This window comes from Pinus tabuliformis, chromosome 6 (assembly GCF_031772625.1).
Source record: "Pinus tabuliformis cultivar Carrire ecotype Pingquan chromosome 6, CPIR1, whole genome shotgun sequence".
NCBI classification, from domain to species: domain Eukaryota; kingdom Viridiplantae; phylum Streptophyta; class Pinopsida; order Pinales; family Pinaceae; genus Pinus; species Pinus tabuliformis.
This window is the reverse complement of record NC_142292.1, coordinates 1,328,753,755-1,328,777,331: the sequence shown is the minus strand read 5'-3', so window position 1 is coordinate 1,328,777,331 and position 23,577 is coordinate 1,328,753,755. Positions and strand designations below refer to the sequence as shown.

Genomic DNA, 23,577 nt, shown 5'->3' with positions numbered 1-23,577 from the left:
ACTACAATGGTGTAGCTAAATACACATAATTAGGCAGATTTGCTAGGTTCTTAAGTAGTTCTAACAAGATAATATGGACACTGGCCGTGACAGGGACCAAGATGATGGGGAGGTTGAATTGGATGATGTGTGGTTTGCTTACCCTTCGCGCCCGAATAATATGGTTCTCCAGGTACCAAAATAAATTCCTAATGTCTGGATCTGTATTATTTGCTTGCGTTAGCATTTCATATTTCCAATTTAATTATAAATTTTGTATGACTGATCAATGGTGAAACAATTGATATTGGTTTTTCATATCAGTTTTGTACAGATTTCACAAAGCGAGAAATATAGCACACTATATGTGAAGTATCCAGTCTAGTTGATGTAATTTATGCCGAGTCACCAACCATATATTCATTTGACTTATTAGTTGGATTAGAGTCTGTTACCACCCAAACACAAGTCCTAAAAGCACAACACAGACCCTAGGGGCACTAAAGAAAGGCGACCCACTAAAGAATGCTTCAAGTGTAGAGTCCTTATTTGAATGGAGGTATGGTCTTTCAGGTCTTTTTTCTTCTTCCAAGTGTTGTGATGATGTGATCCTTGTGATGTGATGGATAGTCCTCCTTGATGCCTTTAATTTTTCCTTGACGCTTTCCTGATGCTTGGCCCTTATGTATCCTTCTTCAATGGATGATCTTCAAACCATAGTTTTAAAAACCGTTCCGGTCTAACCGGCCGGTTGGAGGCCTGGCCGGTCCGAACCGGCCCTTCTAACCCGGTTTACACCCCAATGTGCCCAAAAAAAGGCCCTAACCGGTAAAAACCGGCCGGTTTAGGGCGGAACCGGCCGGTTTATAGCAAACCGGCCGGTTTATGGACAGGCCGCCGGTAAAATGAAAAAGCGCTGCGGTTTTTGGAAATGAGGGTGGTTTAGGGGTTTTGGGGGTGAGGGAAAGGTATTTTCCCTCCAAAAACACCCTCACACTTGCTATAAGACACCCCTCTCACTCTCATTTGTCTCACACAACTGATTTGGAGTGTTTGTGAGTTTGTTTGTGAGCTTGGAGAGTGTGGAGTTTTTGCTGAAGTAGTCATCATGGAGTTGGAGTTGGAGCTATTTTGGAGATAGTGTGTAGCTGTCAGTGGAGTTGCCATCTTCAAGAGGAGGCTAAGGGAGCTAGTTTGCATTTCCAGGTAAGGATTTGCACTTGATAATTCCTCATTTGAGTCTGCTGTCCATGAATTTTTTTTTTGTGTTATAAACTTCTCACTTCTATGATCTACCATCCAGGGAGTCATCATGCCTCCAAAAGCCGAAGATACTGCATGGGCTCATTGTGATATGATTGATGGCAAAATGATCTGCAAATATTGCCAAAAATCCATTCAAGGAGGGGGTATTAACAGGTTCAAGCAACACTTGGCTGGGATAGGAGGCCATGTAAAGCCATGTGGAGCACCAAATGAAATAATAGGGCATATTAGGGCAGAATACCTTCAAAAGTTTGAGACTCAAGTCACTGAACCAATAGAGAAGTTTGTGGCTACACAGTTTGGGAGTCGAGACTCAACCAACTGAGTTTGATCATGATGACTGAGACTCATGAGAAGTTTCAACTTCAAGTGATAATGTTGATCACTATTATAGTATTACTATTATCATATATGTAGAGTCTAGACTGAAGTCTTGTAGTAGGCCACTGGCCCCATAGTTTGTAGGCTTTATTTTTGCACTCTAGTGGCCATTTAGAGCCTCATTGCTTATGTATTTTGTCGATGATATGTATTGCACTCGGTGCCATTTTGATATATTCACCTTTAAGGCTTTACATGGTATATCAATGAGCAATCTTTGCATATTTTGTCTCTATTGGCTTGGAATCATGGTTTTAAATCTTAAAAATAGTTTTTTTCATTAAAAAATAATTATTTAATGTATTTTTCTAAAACCAGTTCGTTTAGACCAAACCAGTCCCGGTTAGACCGGTTCCGGTCGGTAAACCGGTTCATTAGGTGGACCGGTCCGGTCACCGGTTCCGGTTTTAAAAACACTGCTTCAAACTGCCTTTTCTGGTTGTTGTCACCTTAGCTCTGATACCATGTCGAGAAATCAAGGGCAGCTAGATTAGGGTGATTTCTCTTACTTTGATAACTGCTTGTGATGTTCTTTTTCTTAACTTGATGTACTTGTAATTAACTTATTCTTTCACTGGATTATTATTTTGTTCTTATCATCAAACAACTACCAAACTGTGAAGATCAGTGAGACAAGAGGACACAAAATGTAGGGTGCTAGCCAAGGCCAAAACATCTCCTCTTGAGAGGAAAACCCACAAGAATTCTTCTCTTCGTATAGGATCTTCAAATGACGAATTCCAATACCTAAGACCCTTGACAAAGACTCCACCAAGACCAAGTCAAACCTCTTCTTGATGAACTTGCTTCTCACCAAGTCAAACCCAAGTCAACCTGCTTCAGAACTTCAGATTTCGGCCTCTTCTTCAGAAATTCTGCTGTTGCTTCATGACTGTAATTTACGGCCTCTACTGCATAAACCCTTGCTGGCACATGTGAGAAAATAATGGTGAATTTTGCCTCCTTTCTCCTTTGCTTGATTAGCTTTTTCTTCCTTGACAATTCAGCCTGCAAGCTTTATCCTTTTCACACCTGATTTTGACCTCCAAGATGACTGCAATTTTCTGTCTTGCTGCTGCAACAGATTCCCTAGTTTTCTCGCACGTGTAAGATCATGCATCCCAAAACAGTCCCCAAAAATGTTTCGATTTTTCTTCCTTGTGTTCTCTTCTTCGCTGGTTATTAGGCTCTTGTTCCTTGTAATCGAACTTGATTGGATGCTCTCTTCAAATGAGGTTGAGCTCTTATATATATAGGTTTCTTGTGAGGTCGAGTTGCTCTTCATGAGGCTGATTTGACACTTGTAGGCCGACTTCCCTTCTTGTAGGCCAACTTGGTCTTGGAGGAGAATATATGACAGTTTTTGGATTACATAAATTTCTTTTACATGATATAAAGTGCCCAATGGGGTCTTTCATATATGACAATGACTCAATCGACTTCTTGACTCTATGACAAACCCTATAAGCACTCAATGGGTGCTTGACCTACAAATAAATCGACTTTGAGCATGAAACCCATGCTAAAAAAGTAGTAATAATAATTTTTCTTTCTTTTTACAATATACAAGAATCAAGAGTACATTTCATATTTATGAAGACTGAACCTAGTTACATACTTCAACACAATAAATGCAAATGGAAGATCTGGATATCTTCCTGCAATGCCAACTATGGTGGCACTCGAAGTTCATCGAAATCAACTAAGTATTGGCTAGGGTGGCACTCAAAGTCCATCGAAACCTGTTTGATCACTTCTCCTAAAACCCTCGAGTTAGACTCGCTTGAGCCCAAAACAATCACCAGAAATAATAAACAAATCGAAATGAATAAGAAATGGCCTTCTCTCCCTTTTTAAAAGTTTTTGTCGGATCTTCTCCAAAGTTTTTGATCATTGTAAAGCATAATGTATATTTTGTCACTTGACGTACTTGTATTTATCGTTGTAAAGCATATTTATAAACGCTAGAGTCAAATGAAAATTTATTTCGAGTCAAAGTCTCATTGCGACTTTTTAAAGATAAAAATTTGAATTTTTGAAATGTAATTTTTGGCTCCAAAAATGACAAGTCGGCTTCCCCCAAGTCAAGTCTGCCTTGGCCCCTAAAGGCATCCATTCGACCTAGACAAATCACTATAAAAAGGCAACAACTCCTCCTCTGTTTGGGCATTCGATTTCTCACTCACAAGAAAAGTTTTCAGCAATCAAGCGAAGGACAAGGAGTATGAAATATGACAAAGAAGGTGGCCAAAATATCTCTTGCAGCTCGCATGTGTTAACTAGTCTCTCTTTCTGCGATTCATAGTTTTCTATGCATTCTATTGCAAGGGGCCGAAATTTTTTGGGTAATTGGGGCAATTGTTGTAGGGCCGAAATTTTTGGGGCAACTGGTAACTATAGGAGGGCTGAAATTGTGGGTCAGATAGGTAGAATGAAGTGCTAGATTAGATTGGATGACTTGACTTGGAGGAGAAGACCAGGTTTGACCATAGGTCTAGGTGTGTCTCTCATTGAACAAGAATAATTTCTCTATTGAAAAAGGTTGTTGGATTTTTCGCATTGGTGGGTTTTCCTAGGGTAAATCTTGTTTTCTTTTTTGCGTTGTGATATCTATTATTCTACTATTCTTATTGGTTGAATTTATGAAGCATAATTATTGAATGATATATTGGAATACGTTAAAAGAAGATTTACATCAAAATTAATTATCATAATTTCGGAAGTATTGTGCTAACCTAATTGCACTAAGAAAATCAACAATTTTCCGCAAGTGACATTTTCCCCTTTTATTCAATAATATTTTTCCCCTTTTTTCCTTTTTCTTCCTAAAGCACTTTTCACCTCTTTTATTTAATAAAGTGACTTTTTATTAACTAGTTAAAGTTACTTTTAACTCTAGAAAATACTTAATTTGCCACCATGATCACACCAACCGTCTTGTCATGTTCCTTTTTCTGGGATCCCTTATGGCATGGTCAGGATGGACTTCCAGGGTTGGGGGTAGTTAGGTCATAGGTGTAGGTTTACTCCATCAACGGGCTCAGGGGCTTCTCGAGGGGTTTTGAGGAGTTTTTATGAGGTCCGATGGCATTTGCTGGGCATATTATATCATCTGCACAACTTGCCTTTTGTTCTATTGCATTCCAACAACTTTCGGAAAATAGGGTTATTATGGAGCCTAACTCAATTAATTACGCTTCAAGTGGCATTCTGGGAGGAATACTTGATGAAACAACTTAGTGTAATAGTTTGGTGGAGCCAAAACGAGAAGATCTATAGGATGAGATGGTGGGAAGTGACTTTCAGTGGCCTAAGGAGGAATGGAAGCCGATTTACGATTTTCCCAAATTAAAAAAGGTATTTTAATTAAAATCAGAGGAGGGAAAAAGTACTAAGTGATTAAAATAATAATAAAATAAAGGCTTCTAGAGCGATCCATCAGATCAATATAAAGGGAGGAGACCATTTGAAGACATCTTTGAGTTGAATATTTTTTTTGTGGAAAGGTTTGGAGAACCGGGATCCCAGCTTCAACAATAGTCCCAGGATGAACACCCTTAGGTGATTCAATGAGAGTGGGTGAGTACCCATCTCTCCCCTTGGTGAATTTATCTAAAATGCGTAGGAGAGTTTAGCAGTTGTATCCCAGTTCAGTTTTGGAGGGCCAAGGCAGTATTGGAGTAGATTCTTGAGGCTAGCTTTCCCATCTTAGCTATATTGGTTGTATCCCCATTTATCTATTATAATAAAATATGAGATTATTTTTGTTCATCCTGTTATTGTTAAAATTGGCACTCATATTATGGAGATGATTATTGCATTGGATTCCTCTTTCGGAGAGGTACACTTTTGATATAAAGATCATCTCATTCTGACAAGCAGAAATGGAATTATGAATTTATTTCGCTTATGGACAAATTGTCAAGGTCGACCACAGTCAAATGTAGGCTCATGAAGCCCAATAGATTGGTCTCCTCACCCTTAACAAATTGTATAAATAGAGGTGACCTTTTCCTCATTTGGACATCATCTTCTCTCTTGGTGTTAAAACTGGCAACTAGGGCCAAACTCCATGTGGGTCATCTTATTAATGGAAGTTGATATTTTTCTTGGATCCCTCTCATCGAGAGGTGTAGGATTGATCTAAAGATCATCCGATTCCAATAAGTATTCATGGAGATATGAATTTATTTGTGTTATGGGACAATTTGTCAAGTTCGACAAGAAACCAAATAAACCCCACTTGTGCTCAACGTTTTAGTATAAATAGAGGTGGCCTTCAAGTCATTTTCAACACACTTGGGATCTCTTCCTCTCTACTTGTCTTTGGGTTTTAGTAGGAGGAGAGATCCTAAGGGATAATGCTGCTCTAATCCAAAGGGCAGAAGCTGGAATTGCCGGGAATAGCTGGAATAGCTGGAACTGTCGGGAATTGCCGGAACTACCGGGAATTGCCGGAACTGTCGGGAATAGTCGAAATTGCTGGAACTGTCGGGAATAGCCGAAATTGCCAGAACTGCCGGGAATAGCCGAAATTGCCGGAACTGCCAGGAATAGCTGAAATTGACGGAATAGTCGGAACTATCGGAACTGCTGGGAATAGTTGAAATTGTCAGAACTGCCGAGAATAGCCGGAATTAATGGAATAGCCGGAACTGCCGGGAATAGTCGAAATTGACGGAACTGTCGGAACTGCCGGAATAGGCGAGAAAGATGATGCAGAGGGCAGAAGCCGGAACTGCCAGGAATAGCCGGAATTGCCGGGGCCCGGAACTGCTGAGGACAACCGAAATTGCAGAACTGCCGGGAACTGTCGGGAAAAGCCGGAACTGCCGGGAATAGCCGAAATTGTCGAAATTGCCGGAACTGCCGGAATAAGCAAGAAAGTTGACACAGAGGGCAGAAGCCAGAACTGCCGGAATAAGCAAGAAAGTTGACACAGAGGGCAGAAGCCAGAACTGCCGGGAATAACCGGAACTGTCGAGAACAGTGGAAATTGCGGAACTGCTAGAACTGTCGGGAATAACTGGAACTGCCAGAACATTCGGAACTGCTGGGAATTGCTGGAACAGCCTAAGCATCTGTCTCTGAAGGAGAGCATCAAGCAAGGGACAACTAACTAATATTGGGACAGTTGTATGGTACTTAGCAGCAAATAAACCAAGCATGCAATGTTACAGCTAGCATGCAAGGGATAGCTAGCATGCAACAACAAGCATGCTAAGGACAACAAGAATGCTAGGGACAACAAGCAAGCAAGAGACAACAAGCAAGCAAGGTGCAGCCAGAGCATAGGTCAGTACAGCAACATGGTGTAGCAATGGCACATAATGCAGTACAATGATGGGTACAATCATGATTAATGAAGCATGATGAGATGCAACATAGTGATGATGGATACAGCATGGTGCAGCGCGGTGAGGTGCAGCATGATGACGAAATGCAACACAACGATAGGTGAAGGAGCACCTTGGAGAATCAGTTGAAGCAGCATGTCTTCAACTGATCTCATGTATCATCTTCTTAGAGATGATCTTTGCTCTTATCTAGATAAGTCAAAGTGTTGACTTGTAATATTCCTAATTAGCCATGGCTAATTGGAATATTCGATTTTGCTCAATTTTGCCTTTTATAGTTATTTATAAATAAAAAGGTGAGGAAAAGGGGGACATAACTCACCTTTAGAATAAAGTCACTCCCTAGTAGCACAACGTTGTGACTTAAAGGGGAGCCAAGGGGGCCAAAGGACCACGCAGAGATGGGGCCCACGCAGACAGTTGGAGGGACTGTGCAAATGGAAAGGAACACGTGGCAAGAGAGGGACTACATTGGAGGAGGTGGGCCTTGGGATTGAGAGAGGCCAACACTATAAAGGAGAAGGGAGCCTCCTCATTTTTTCATTCGATTATGTGCATTTGAGCTACTCACTTCAACTTGGAGCATGTTGGCTGTTAGCCTGTCTGCAACACTATTTAGTGCATTGAGTGTCTCCGTTCGGAGATCTCACCCTTAGCTCCAGGGGACTTCAAGTACCTACTCGGACAAGGTAGTTTCCAGCAGTCTTTTGCAGTAGGATTGATCTTTGGCGTTGTGGAGGAGCTGAGCATTTGAGGATTGCACAGTCTTGAGAGAGAGGGACGTAGTTCTTTTGGTGGGAGTTCCGGATTGGGGGTTTTGTGGAGGATTACAGTTGGGAGATTGAGCAAGGGATCAACTCTTGCATGTTGGAGGATTTTGGCAGAGTTTCGGGCTAAGTTTTGGTGGATTCTATTCAGTGGCAGCGCAGAGCCTTGAGGGACAACGTATATCCCCAAGGGGATGATTTTCGGGGGTCGGCTATTTCAGAAAAGCTTTCTGGGGTTTTCTGGGTTTCTTGAGTAGACTCTGATTCCAGAGTTTCATCATTTTCTGAGGAGGGGAACAACCCCAAATCCTCAATTGATTTCCAGTAGTAGCAGCACGACAGTTCTCCAGTAGCTTGGATGCAGTTCAGAGAGAGGCCATTCCTTTGCTATTCTGAGTGTATTTCTTCACTTGCCTTGTGCAAGTCGAGGTGCCATCTTTCTGATCACCTCCTGTACTCATTCCATTACTCAGTATAATAAAATGGCTTAGCATTTCTCTTTGCATTTCTTGAGTATCTGCTTATATTTCATGTTCACATTATTATATGTTGTACCACTGTTATTTTTATCACTTTGAGTTTCCCGGTCACTATATCATTTGGACGTGTTTTGTTGGATTTTGCTTGGGTTTGAGGGATATCCCAGAAACAGGGTATTACAGTGGTATCAGAGCATAGATTTGGCTCAGCCTGTGGAGCTAGCAATCTATGACACTGGGGGAAAAGCCCTACATCTGTTACAGAGGTAGGAGATACAGAGACACTAGGCATAGGTTGGAGAACACCTACGGAGAGGGAGATTGTGTTCCAGTGGTGGACGCAGAACAAGAGGAACCTGTGGTGGACGCAGGATAGGAGGAGCCTGTGGTGGACGCAGATTTGGAGGATTCGATGGCAGATGAGGACGGGAAGAGATTTGCGGACATGCTCCTCAAATCAGTGCAGGATCTGTCGAGGCAGATCGAGGTGATGGGGCAGAGATTCACAGCGGTGGAGGCTAGATAGCGTGATAACCCGAGGGTTTTTCAGGTGGGTGAGGGATCAGGTACATCCCACCATTTTCCAGAGCAGGGTGCCACTCAGCAAATGGCCTCACATGCCCCTACACGCTCTACCATGCCCACTTTTCTAGGAGCAGACATGGGGGCTGGAGCCTAGCAGGAGGCAGAGCCCGGTCACATGGGCCATTATTTTGCAGAGTACCAGGCCTATGGGCAGGAGTTCAGGGACGCTCTCTCATTCAGAGACTTTGTTAAGCTCCAGCGGGATAGTAGACCCCGCGACCATCACAGAGGACACTGGCATTATCACGATGGAGACACCCACCTCATAGCTAGTAGATTCCACTTGCCTACGTTTGATGGTTCATCAAACAGTTTGGCGAGGTCTTGGGTGGAGAAGCTGGACATCTATTTTCGGCTTAACCAAATGTCGGAGGCAGAGGGCATCAAGGTGGCGACATTACATTTGGATGGTGAGGCTCAGGATTGGTGGTTCCATGGGATGGTTACACTCGGACATTTCACAGTGATGACATATGCCCCGAGTTTACCAGGAGATTGATGGAGAGGTTTGACCAGAGGGATCGGGAACAACACTTTGTTGAGCTGACAAGGCTCAAGCAGACAGGGAGCCCAAAGACCTACATTGCAGACTTCTCGAGGATTTCAGTGATGGTGCCACATCTATCCACAACATGGAGGATCTACATGTTCGTTGAGGGGTTAGCAGAGCCACTTCGGGGTCTAGTCAGGTCCACTAGACCAGTCACACTCCAGGATGCTATCAGCAGGACTCGGGACTTATAGGATGCCTTTCCTAGGACCCAAACACCTTACCCCTAGAGACAGGCTTTCTAGCCTAAGGGGAAAGACGTGAGGATTCCGCCTCCAAAAGGGAATCCAGGATGAGCACAGATTGATGATGACGCCAGGAGGGAGTTGAAGAAGAAGCAGTTGTGCTTTACCTATCAGGAGCCGTGGGCACCAGGACATAGATGTGCTGCTGGCAAAGCACACTTTATTGAGGTCTTCTCCGAGAGTAGTGGGAAAGAGGATGATGAGGAGGATGTGGAGGCAGGAGATAGTCATGTCGTGCAGGGTCCCTCGCTGCCTCCACCACCAGCAGCAGGTGGTGCAGCTTTTGCACCTACCGAAGGAGCCCTTGCAGCATTGTGAGGAGTTCCCAAGTATTTGATGCTGCGCGTACGGGGGACAGTACGTGGCCAGCGAGTATCAGTTTTGGTTGACAGTGGGGCAACCCACAACTTCATCGATGCACAGATGGTTGAGTGGAGAGGTATACAGACAGAGAGCTTCGATGGATTTTCAGTTCTGGCCCCAGGAGATCAGACCATGGTGTGTGCTTGTTATGTTCTAGAGTTATCAATGACGATGGGCACCTACACACTGACTGACCATTTTTTCGTGGTCAATATTCTGGACACCAACATAGTATTAGGTGTTCAATGGCTTATCACTCTAGGGAAGGTCACTACAGATTGGAGGGCCCTAGAGATGGAGTGGGATGATGAGAATACAGGGAGGCATGAGAAGATAAGGGGACAACACACATATCCGTCTCAGACTGTTTCGGCTCATCTGATGGAGGCAGTCTTCTGAAAGGGAGACATAGAGTGGGCAGTAGAGTTGCGTGCATCAGAGACAGGGACTACAGGGCAGACAGTGCACCCGGAGATATAGTCCATCCTTGATTGGTATGCCACAGTATTTGGGGAGATTCCGCCAGGACAGCCACCAGACCGAGGGTTTGAGCACACCATTGAGCTTGGGCAGGGCATACATGCAGTGATTACTACCCCCTATAGGCATCCCAGGCCTATCGGGATGAGATTGAGCGGGCCATTTAGGAGTTGTTGGCTCTTGGGCACATTCGGCTGAGCACGAGACTTTTTGCTTCTTCTGTGGTGTTGGTGAAGAAGAAGGACAGCACATTGAGGATGTGCATTGACTATAGGGCCCTGAACAAGAAGACACTGAAGAACAGGTACCCCATACCCAGGATCAATGAGTTGATGGATGAGTTGAGAGGAGCACGATTCTTCTCAAAGATTGATTTGAGATCTGGGTACCATCAGATTCGCGTGAGGGAGCAGGACATTCCCAAGATCGCCTTCAGGTGTCACTATGGGCACTTTGAGTTTTTGGTGATGCCCTTCGGGCTAACCAACGCCCCAGCTACATTCCAGTCTTGCATGAATCACATCTTCCGCAGTCACTTAAGGAAGTTTGTGTTGGTGTTCTTTGATGATATCCTCAGTTACAGCAGGACTTGGGAGGAGCATCTCCAACACATTGAGACAGTATTGTGCATCTTGGAGGAGCAGCGGTTCTATGCCAAACTCTCCAAGTGTGATTTTGGATTGACGGAGATATTATACTTGGGACAAATCATAGGGGTGGACGGAGTGAGGGTCCACGAGGAGAAGATCAGGGCCATTAGAGATTGGTCGGAGCTGAGAAACGTGACAAAGCTTCGAGGATTCATTGGCATTTTTACTTACTACCGGAAGTTCGTGAAGAGTTTCTCACAGCTTGCTGCACCCCTGATAGATCTGACGAGGAAGGGGGCATTCCGTTGGTTAGATACAGCGCAGCGAGCCTTTGACATGCTCAAGGAGGTTATGAGCAGCTGCCCAGTGCTTGCATTGCTGGATTTTACGCAGCCATTTGTTTTGGAGTGTGATGCATCGAGAGAGGGGATCGATGCAGTATTGATGCAGGGAGGTCACCCTATAGCTTTTGAGAGCCGGAAGCTCCTTCCGCACGAGAGGTTGTATTCTATATACGACAAGGAGATGCTGGCCATCATGCATGCATTGGCCAAGTACCGACAGTATTTAGTGGGTAACAGCTTCAGGGTGAGGACTGATTACAATAGCCTCAGGTTCTTTTTGGAGCAGAAGCGGCGACAGGAGAGGCAGCATAAGTGGATCAGTAAGATCCAAGCATATGACTTTGACATTGAGTATGTCAAGGGTAAGAACAACATGGTAGAAGATGCCCTTTCACGTAGACCAGCCGCGTTGTCTCTTATGAGCTTGGACGCAGACTGGAGGGCTTGACTCTTAGTAGAGTACTCCAAGGACATATTTTCATGTGAGGTTTTGGATGGGCAAGTGGCGGATGACAGGTACAGGGTGGTTGATGAGATCATATACTACAGGGATCGGATCTTCTTGACTGAGAGATCTCAGCTCAAGAAGAAGATACTTCAGGTGTCACATGATTCACCATTGGCAGGCCATCAGGGGTTTACCAAAACCTATAGGGCCATTAGAGAGAGGTTCTCATGGAAGGGCCTCAAGGAAGACGTACTCCAGCATGTCCAGGAGTGCGACGTTTGCCAGAGGAACAAGGGGGAGATGAGCCATCCCGCAGGATTATTGTAGTCTTTTCCCATTCCGGAGGGGGAATGGGAGTGTATTTCAATGGACTTCATCACAGGGTTGCCCATGGTACAGGGCAAGGATTGCATCTTTGTCATCGTTGATCGATTGACGAAGTACTCACTTTTTCGCCATATCCCCACACTACATAGCAGCATAGGTGGTCGAGCTGTTCTTCAGAGAGATCTTCAGGTTACATGGTCTTCCCTAGACCATCAGTAGTGACAGGGACAGCCGTTTCATGGGCGGATTTTAGTAGGAGCTTTTCCGGTTGGTGGGGATGTAGTTAACACCGAGTACCAGTTATCACCCATAGACGGACGGGCAAACAGAGATAGTTAACAAGTGGTTGGAGGGCTACTTGCGTAACTATGTCAGTGGGCAGCAACAAGCATGGCTGAAGTGGCTGCATCTGGGGGAGTACTGCTACAACACTACACATCACATGTCCATTGGTATGTCACCATTCTATGCTTTGTATGGATATCATCCCTTATCTTTTGCTGATGTGATGTTTGGTGCTAACAAGGTTCCGAGAGCCAAGATTTGGATCCAAGAGAGTCAGCATATTCTCTGAGCTCTCAAGGATAATATAGCTACAACACAAAACCAGCAGAAGCTGTATGCCGATAGGGGTCGGGTGGAGAGACAGTTTGAGGTAGGGGACTTGGTCTACCTACGGTTACAGACATACCGACAGTGGTCACCGAAGTAGAAGGGGGTTGAGAAGCTCAAGCCCTGCTTTTATGGGCAATACAGGGTGATACACAGGATTGGACAGGTTGCGTATGAGTTAGAGCTGCCCCAAGGCAACAAGATTCATAACGTCCTTCATGTATCATGCATGAAAAAGGCATTGGGGCAACATGTGATAGTGACAGATGAGCTACCACCCACGGATGATGAGGGGCATTTGGTGTTGCAGCCAGAGGCTATTATTGATACCAGGGAGAGGCAGCTGCGGAGCCGGATGGTTCGAGAATTCTTGGTGAGGTGGAAGAATTTACCGGATGACGATGCCACTTGGGAGAGAGAAAATTTTGCAGCATCCATCACTTCAGTTGCTTGAGGACAAGCAACATTTTGCCGGGGGAGATTATAATATTCCTAATTAGCCATGGCTAATTGAAATATTTGATTTTGCTCAATTTTGCCTTTTATAGTTATTTATAAATAAAAAGGTGAGGAAAAGGGGGGCATAACTCACCTTTAGAATAAAGTCACTCCCTAGTAGCACAACGTTGTGACTTAAAAGGGAGCCAAGGGGGCCAAAGGACCACGCAGAGATGGGGCCCACGCAGACACTTGGAGGGAATGCGCAGATGGAAAGGAACACGTGGCAAGATAGGGACTACATTGGAGGAGGTGGGCCTTGGGATTGAGAGAGGCCAACGCTATAAAGGAGAGGGGAGCCTCCTCATTTTGTCATTCAATTATGTGCATTTGAGCTAGTCACTTCGACTTGGAGCACGCTGGCTGTTTAGCTTGTTTACAACACTGTTTAGTGCATTGAGTGTCTCCGTTCAGAGATCTCACCCTTAGCGCTGGGGGACTTCAATTGCCTACTAGTGCAATGTAGTTTCCAGCAGTCTTTTGTAGTAGGATTGATCTTTGGCGTTGTGGAGGAGCTGAGCTTTTGAGGACTGCACAGTCTTGAGAGAGAGGGACGCATTTCTTTTGGTGGGAGTTCCGGATTGGGGGTTTTGTGGAGGATTAGAGCTGGGAGATTGAGCAAGGGATCAACTCTTGCATACTGGAGGATTTTGGCAGAGTTTCGGGCTGAGTTTTGGTGGATTCTATTCAGTGGCAGCGCAGAGCCTTGAGGGACAACGTATATCCCCAAGGGGGTGATTTTCGGGGGTCAGCTATTTTAGAAAAGCTTTCTGGGTTTTTCTGGGTTTCTCAGTAGAGTCTGATTCCAGAGTTTCAGCTTTTTTTTAGGAGGGGAACAACCCAAAATCCTCATTTGATTTCCAGTAGTAGTAGCAGCACGACAGTTCTCTAGCAGCTTGGACGCAATTCAGAGAGAGGCCATTCCTTTGCTATTCTGAGTGTATTTCTTCACTTGCCTTATGCAAGTTGAGGTGCCATCTTTCTGATCACCTCCTGTACTCATTCCATTACTCAGTATAATAAAATGGCTTAGCATTTCTCTTTGCATTTCTTGAGTATTTGCGTATATTTCATGTTCACATTATAATATGTTGTACCACTATTATTTTTATCACTTTGAGTTTCTCGGTCACTATATCATTTGGATGTGTTTGGATGGATTTTGCTTGGGTATGAGGGATATCCCGGAAACAGGATATTACATGACTTCTGTTGTAAACGTACTCTCTCTCTCTCTCTGCTAAACTATTGAAGAACATATAAGAAGAATTGATCAAGGGTTTCCCCACATTGGGGTTTGTCCTTGGCGAGCGCCACATCTTGTGTCCTCTTGTCTTCGCTTGTCTTCTGCGATTTATGTTTATGTTCTATCTGCAGTTTACTTTAATTCTGATGTGATTGCTAATCTGGAAAAGATATTGAGCTAACTGTGAAAATTGAAATAAATTGGTCTAAGAATAGAACATACCTAAAATTAACACTTAGTTCGTAATAGGTACAACTTGGAGGCATCTCTCTCTTTCTTCACATGTGTGGCTGATCTCTCTCTCTCCCCTTCGCATGTGTGGCAGAAGGCCGAATTCTTTTGGGTCAAACAGGCCGAGTTTCAGAAGTGCTGACCAAGGTTGACTTCAGGTTTGACCGCAAAAAATTGCATCAATATTTTCTCTCTCCTTTGACTGAATTTGACCAAAGAATTTGGGCTGACTTTGACTCTCCTGGAAGGCCGAATTGAACTACTATTTGGAGGATGTTTTGGGGCAGCTTTGACCACCGTTGACCTTCTTGTTAGGGCTGATGACAGATCTGTTTTGGGCTTGTATTTATGATATTTGTACTCTGTCTCTCTTTTGCTAAACTATTGAAGAATAATAGGAAGATTTGATCAAAGGGTTTCCCCACATTGGGGTTTGTCCCTGGCATCCGCTCTTGTGTCCTCTTGTCTTGGCTTGTTTTCTGCATATGTTTTTATATTCTATCTACATTTACTGCCAATGCTTATAAGTTAATGTGATTGCTACTAGATATAAGCCATTGGACTGCTAAAGGAATATTGAAGTAAACTATCTTAAGCATAGAACATACCATTGTTATCTAAAATTAACATGGTATCAGAGGTGAGGTGAAGACAAAGCCCAATCAAGAGTGAAGCAAAGCAATCACTAAGGGAAGCTGTTGGACAAGGACTTGGAACTAGTCCCAACGACGACTACATCTTTCTTCAAATTCGAGGACAAGCTTAAGGACAATTCCGACTATCATGCATGGAAGATGACTTTGGATTTGACTTTGGAAGAGAATGATACCATGGACTATGTCAAAGGAATAATTGTAGAGCCTCCTTCAAAAATACTGATTCAACCCCCTTCTCAGTGTTTCCAACATCAATTACCCTTTCCTTATTCCTTCCCTTTCTATCTCCCTCTTTTTATTTTTTAATCTTTTTTTTTCATTTTTCCATTTTCATCCAATCCTTGGTTCTCACAAAGTTTCTTTGCCTTCCATTTATCCTTTTCTTTTCTACTTTTTGTTTACCCTTGATAAAATTATTTTCCAATTTTTCCTAGTTCTATGCTTCTTTCTTTCTCATAATGTGTACTCTCTCCTTGTTTTTGTTACACTTATGTTCATCAATTATTATTATTTTTTTTCATCATCTTTGATCTTCATCCTCTTATCCAAGGGTTACTTCCCTGTCAGCACTCGTGTCAATCATCAAAGCTTAACTTGTCTCTGATGATGGGTGGAGTATCTACTCACATGTTGGATGTTTCAAAGCCAGAATGCAGTTTACTTCAAAAAATCTCTGGTGGCAAAATTATTTTTCCTCACAATTTTTCTTAGAAATTTGGCATGCTGAATTTCTATATCTCTCAATCCTTGTTGGTTGTGCTATCATGTATTTCAACCATTTTGATGATTAGTGGAAGAGATTCAATACTATATCTTTGTCTCACTTGTGAATGTGTATGTAATCCGATAGCATAGCTAAGTTTCTGAGTGTTCATGGTTGTTTTTAACCTTTCTCTCTAAAATTCTCTCGGTATTGGACTTATCCTGTGTGTCCACTGTCAACACTTGCTGAGATCTTGGTGAGGAACAGCTCATCTCCGTTCATGGTTCATCTTATTGTTTTTCTGTGAAATCATCATTGTAGTTTTAGCTTCTTTCTCATACTTTTTTTTATTTTTCATGTCTCTTCTTAGCTTATTACGTTACCATAAAACATTACGGCCTTGGTAAATACAAGCAAATATGATAAACACTTTTATTTTTCTTTAGAAGAGATATAGATCTGGTTTTTTGAATAGCGAATACACAGTGTCTTTTCTTTTCCTCTATTTTGGGTTTACTTGTTGATCTACGTGGTATCTATTACAATGTGCTATTTGAAGGGAGAAACTTTCAATTATCTAGTTGGTTTTCTCATTTAAAGAGTGAAATAGACTGGATAATCCTATTCTCTTATGTGAAATTGGTTGGTTATTTTTTCCTTTAAACTATAACATAAGATCAACGTCACAAACATTCATGTTTTAGATTATAAAGTACATATTTGATATTGAGATCTTTTTCTGAGTTTAATAAAGCATGAAAACTTTTGATCAATATTATAAAGCTATCAGTGGCTTCTTTCGTTCTCAACAAAGATATGAAGCCAAAACATTTCATTCAGGATTATATGATCTTGAGTAAAATCTAGGGCTTGATGCTTTCTTGAACAAAGGCGGAAAGTAGTGTTTCTATGGCATTGTTAATATAGGTCAAATCTTTTGGTCTGTTAGAAATGGTAGATGGGTGCATATTAAAATTTCAGTAACTCTTCAAAACCATTACATAATCTAACCTGGCCAGAAAATATGCTAATTATTTGAAATGAAATTGAAAGGAAAAGTCTATCACATTTTGTATTGCTCATTATATGTATGAATGTCAAAAAATATGGTTGCTAATAGAATGATGTCTTTTTCAACAGGGAGTAAATTTGAGGATGAAACCTGGGGCTAAAGTTGCTCTTGTGGGTCCTAGTGGAGGTGGCAAAGTAATACTTCCTTAGCCTCTGCATTACAACTTTTTAATGGCACATCAGCTCCTTCAAAGATGAATCTTTGATTTTTGTCTATATTCTTTGGGTCATTCCTTTTATTGAATCATTACAGATATTTGACTCTTTTTTGTGTGTTATAATATGTGGATGTTGTAGACAACAATTGCAAACTTGATAGAAAGATTCTATGATCCCATGAAAGGGAAGATCCTTCTTAATGGAGTGCCTTTGGTGGAGATATCACATCGACATCTACATGAAAAGGTATTTAAACTCGATCTTACACTTAATTAAATACGTGTAAGCATGAAAAATGGACATGCAATGATTAATCATTACAGGTAGATGATCATCCAATCATGAATCTCCAAAGTTTACCTTTCAACCACTCAATATAAATGTCACATTTGGAGGTTCTGCCTATGGTATATATCTCAAATAGAATTTTTTGAACATTCCAAGTTCAAACAACCAAAATATACAGGGCTATGTTTGCTGATTGTGTAAGTACTTGTAGTTTTGATCGAGTTAATGACTATAGCTGCATGTTCCCCTATGGATGCACTAACTCATATATGAATACTAAATTCCATTCAAGTTATCGAACTTGACTATCTTGATATTTGAGGTGTACATGGTCATGTGAGGGTCTTCTTAGTGCGTTACTGTGGAGAAGATTTTTTAGTTGCTTGTCATATAGCTAGTTTAAGATTTGTAGAGCCTAGAGTCGGAAATAAGCAAACAATTTCAAACTCTTGTTTATATTTGCAATATTTGACAATATGAACTATGAAGTATGATATTTACCATAGAGATACAATACATGTTAAAAAATTGAATTGAGGCTTCAAGTGATTTGAGGCTCCAAAGCTAGATTCTAGCATAGTGTCAATCACTCCCTAGATCCCTAATTCGAAAGGAAGAAATAATATGTTCACAAATGAACAAAATATGGTCTCCTTTTTCGAAGGTTTAAGAAGTTTACTTTAATGTGTGGTAAGGGTCATATTAAATAAATGACCAACAAGATCAACAATGTATCATTAGTCATAGAGTTAAATGAAGTATTAGAACAACTTCATAATATATATAGAATATAAGGTGATTTACCTCACTGTATTAGATGATTCCATTTATAATAAAACCTTAAATTTCACATCTCACATGTTATTACATTCCTAATTTCCACATGGTATACAACATATTGGTCATTAAGCTTGTGATTTCCAAGGACATAATATATAAATTAAAGGTTTGAAGGAAAAACAATGATCGTGATTGCAGATGAGCGGGAGTCAAAAATCCTAAGAAAGGTAAAATAGAAAGTTAAGGATAAAATTACTTTGAAAACACTAATAAAATGAAAAACTTCTTGAAGAATTTTCATTACATTGCTAAGGTTGAGACTTCAAATTTATTTTTAGGTTAATTTTAAAGAGAATTCATCAAGAGAAGTAAGTTTCTCCCACAAAGAGAAGACTTGATGAAAATAAACCTAAAGAGTGGAGGAAGGTAACTTGAAGAATATGATGAAAGCGCAACGAAAGGGCATTGCAACTCAAGTGCGCAAACAAATGTCTGAGCAAAGACAAATTGTAGACCATTTTCCATTTGTGCAAGAAGAACATGGAGCCCATACTAGCACAACCCAACACACAGTGAAATCTAGTCATGAAGAGTGAAACAATGGGTGAGGAAGACAAGTGACAAGTGCCATGTTACTGCTTAAACTAGTAGGGGTCCTAGGAGGGGTTCCTATAGAGCAACTACTAGGTCAAGGGAAACAATGGAGCAATAGACCATTGTCACCTCAACTAAGGATCTCTGCACTTTATAGACTTTCACCGATGGGAGGATTCCTGGTATATGAGAGGAATCACAAGAATATATAGTCAATGATAAGATAATGAAGTGATTCCTAGGCCTATTCACAAGAGAGACTCAACTAAATGGATTGCTTGCTTTAGAAGCAAGGTGATGGGTTCTCTAGGAAGGGCTAAGGGGGCCTTTGAGGATAGAGTTTGAGAGTATGCCTTGTCAAGGTAGCCCCTAGTCTTGAAAAGCCTTATGGATGCTTGACTTCTAAGTGATCTTTGTGGAATTGGAGTCAACAAGTTGCGAGACCATAAAGGGCCAAGTTGACCCAAAATTAGGTCAAGGATATGGAGATGATCAACCAAGGATGTACTTGATCTAATTAGGGAAGGGAAGGATATCAAAGAAAGAATCTCCTTTTGATAATTTGATGCTATGATCCCAATGAGGTCACTAGCAAATGGGAAACCACGGGCAATAGTCGATCTTTGGGCTAAGGCTTGAAATATCTCAAGATCCGATTGTCAAAATTTCGTGAAATTTGGAGGGCTTCTAGAAGAGACACCAATGCAGTTGTGGCCAAGATATTGAATTCTTTGGATGGCTAAATTGTGAGAAAAGTGACGCCCTAGGTGACCTATGGAGGCTAGGCCTAGAAGGGGAAAGGTGAGAGGAATTTTCTTTAAAAATAATCACCTATGGAAGGATCAATACCTTATCCTTTGGGGGAAGATGGAGTCAAGATGAAATTTGTGATTTAGAAGAACTACACCAAATCAAGGAGACTCCTAGACAACTTCGCATGGCAATTAGGGCATGAGAAATGTTGCTAGAAGAATTTATACTTCAATTTGCAACAAGTTATGACTTATCAAGATGTGTTCAATAGAAACAATCTTTAGGAACATTCCCCCTTTCACACATGATACAAGAGATGATGCAACGCTACAAAAGACTAAATTTCCACAATTTTTCATAACAAAAGCAGTAAATTTCAGATCTAGTATAGTGAAAATCCCAACAACATCAATGTGTTAAAGTAAATAACAAGAATAAACATGAAAAAATTACTTACTTGTGTAAAGAGTATATCCAATCACCAAATTATGCCAACAATGAAGCTCCAAGTAGAGAGAGATATCCAAACATCAAAATTCATCCATTACATCCAAAATCCTCCTCCAAAAGGGATAGCGAAAATCTCACAAGAGATAAGAAGCCAATCCGAGTGATGATGATGAAAATGAATCATCTCACGTCTATTTATACAATCACTAATGAGTTTGATTTAGCTAATTTGGCCTAATTGAGCCCCTAAAATAAAGTAATGTGCATAATCACAATACTTTTGGTGACAAGCCCACTAAATAGCTCAATAACACAAGAATAAGTCTCTCAAGAGTATCGAATGATCAATAAAGTGAGTAATTGGGCCTGTGAGGAGGCCTAATGCAATCCAAGGGGTGCCATGAGGTAGAAATGGACTCCAAAGAGGAGTTGTCTTTAATGCGACTTTTTGGAAGCTTTTACGGTAGGTTTTTCCGGTCTAATTTCTCTAAAATCCGGCAGGAATTTATTGAAATCACAAGCTTGATGGGTAATCTTGTGCAATCGAAGTGCCCTAGCAGTTTTCCAAGGTGTTGAATCCATATATGCAGTCAAAAAACTAGTTTAAATAACACAAATCAAGATTTCACCTCAAATTTTTCCACCGGATTCCGGCACCAGAAAGTCCAAAAAGTTGCACTAAAGACAACTCCCTCCAAAAATAGTGGACAAGGGGTTGGCCCCGTATTTTCCAAGAAAGAACCTGTGGTGCTTCCGAAGTGGGTGTGGGGGCACGAGGGCGTCCTCATGGGTCTCCAAATGGATCAAATATGCCTATAGACCATTTGTAAGAGCTGGAATGATGACATAAGCCCTCCTTCTACAGCAAGAGACATCCTCGAGACCCTAGAACATTTTCCAAATGTATGGTGCAACTGTGGGGTTGGTTGGGCATGGTCAACCAGGTGCATCATCCTTATCCAAAAGGTGGAACACGAGCAATCAATGGGCGTTGTTGGGGATCCATGAAGTAATATCTATTAGGGTGGAGGCCCATGGCTCTCAACGCTCACCCTACAAGTGCCAATGTGTCCCTTTGGAGGGCTAGGACCCCGTACAGGGAGACCAAAGCCAAAATGGAGACCCGCCTGCAATCTTGCATAATTTCCAATGTGTCCCCTCGCCCTCCAAGATAACAAATCATTAGAATAATCAAGTAAAAGAGTTTACAAGTCATGGGATCAATGGGGCACTTCATGGTGGTATGCCCTTCCATAGTGGGCTTTGGGATGTACAAGTGTCTCCAAGCTCAATAGGGCTTATCCAAGGAACCTATTAGGTGATTTCAACCACTAAAGGGGATGACAGGTCCATGGTACATTGTTCAAATGGTAAGTGGCAAATGATATAATAATGGAATGGAGTGGGGATCAGGGGAATCATCTAGGCCACATGTCAAGGTGCAAGGGTAGCTATAATAAGGGAAGCCCACACTTGGGTATATGAGTGCAGGAGGGAGCAAATTGTGGTACATGAGTTACCTCGGCTTTTGTGTTTCCACCCTTCTTCATGTGCCTTTTGCCTTTGATTGATTTTTCTTCATAAATGCTCGGGGCTCCAGGGAATGAGAGCATGATTTGTAATATGTAGCAGTGGATACCCCCTTAAAGTGGAGCAGTTCATCGCCCACCAGGGGTTGGGACAATCATGGCTTCCTTAATGATCGAGGGGGCTCATCTAGGTGTTTATTTGGGGTAGCATTAGATGTGCTCTAGGCCTCAAATTTTGTAGGGAGGCTTGGGCACATCTATTCCAAAGAAACAAGAGCGTTTTGGGAAATTCCACTCATAAACTATTTTATTAAAATAATTAATATTTTTTAATGGACCCCTAAGTCTAAACTTAGGAAATTAAAAATATTAATGGGTATTAATCTAATTGTGGGTGTAACTTCTAGAAGAAGACGAGGATCAAGCTAAAATGATCTTAGCCATTGATTAGCTTTTAATCTGGGCCATTGATTTTCAACGAGAAGATTATTTAAGGGAGCTTGAGGGTCATTTGGAAAACACACTGAGAGATCAAGAGATTGAATTTCTGAAGTGAGAAGTTCTCAAGAGGAAATTTTTATCGAGGAGATTTTTTTGCAGTTGAGGGGCAGGGATAGCATTTAGAGAGAGATTTTCTCAGCCGGAGAATCATCACCAGAGAGAGGCAGAGAGTGATCCAACAGTTCTCACGGAGAGGATGACGCAGGGCCACGAAGAGGCCACACAAAGGGTGAGAGAGAGTCTGAAATATTGCAGCAGAGTCAGTTTCAGAAGTCGGGAGCTGGTGTGTGAGACTGGGAGGCCGAGAGCAGAGACTCCAGGTAGCAAATCGATCAGTTGGTTAGGCGATGCAGTGCCTAGAGGGGTTGACGCAGGGACTGCACGAGGACTGCGCAAAGGCAGTGTAGGGCCTGCCAAAGGCACCTCATCCAATGTCCGGATCAACCGATATTTTTCTCATTGATTGTGTGCGGTAATCTCACAAATCTTTCTTCCAGTATTTCTCTCTCTGTAATTGAATAACCTGATAGTTATTCAGAAATGTATTCAAAATTTGCTACTTCTGAATAATAATAAACCCTCATAACTGCTGCATCAGTTTTCCCACCCTCGGTTTTTTCGAGGTCATTTGTCCAAAAATTATGGTGTCATTTGTGTTGTATTTTCTTTCTTGCTCAGTCTCTTGTTTCCGCATAATATTTAATTAAGTGAAAGCTGCAGTGTATATGTTTCAATATTTGTCGTAGGAAACTGCAAATAATTTGGTTTATTAATTTAACAAATAGAAGAAACATTATCAGTTGCTGCAATATGGATTCAGGTTGAGGAATTTTCACATGGTATCAGAGTTGCAAGTGAAGCAAGAAGAGCAGTGCTAGAGAACCCAACATTGAGCAGAAGAGGGAGATCGAAAAGCTACAGGAGGCAGCAGTGCAAAACCCCAAAGGGTTTGCGCAGTTCTAGCCGGAGGGCTGATTTTCGAGGTAGTCTCTCTTTGAGTGAGTTGACAGAGAGAAAGAACTCCCAGTTCAAAAGTTTGTCGAGGTATAGGGAGCAGTGCTGAAGCCTCGGCGTGAGGAGAAGCTGGTGGGACATAGATTTTTTTGCAGGCAGTTTGCTGGGCAAAATATCGTCAGAAGAGAGAGAAGAAGCATAGTTGAAGGGAATTTCTTCCTCAAAGAATTCCTAGCCAAGGAATTCGAATTCTCTAGAGCTGAGCAGCAGCAAGGGGCAGCAGTTTTTCTAGCTCCAGCAGGGAGTGCGTAGGCTAGCCCAACAATAACACAGAGGAGAGAGGAGGTCATTCAACTTTCTATTTTTGGCAGAAATGTCAACCAATGGCTTG

The 23,577-nt window shown here is 41.9% G+C and overlaps 1 protein-coding gene across 1 annotated transcript in view; it reads left to right on the top strand.

Moving 5' to 3' along the window:
- The window catches only part of ABCB27 (transporter associated with antigen processing protein 2), a 231,003-nt gene that overhangs the window by 167,136 nt on the left and 40,290 nt on the right, over positions 1-23,577 (top strand). The window contains exons 12-14 of the mRNA XM_089426388.1: positions 94-172; positions 17,248-17,313; positions 17,476-17,583. Coding sequence (XP_089282514.1) covers positions 94-172; positions 17,248-17,313; positions 17,476-17,583 — 253 coding nt within the window. The remainder of the gene's footprint in view (positions 1-93; positions 173-17,247; positions 17,314-17,475; positions 17,584-23,577) is intronic.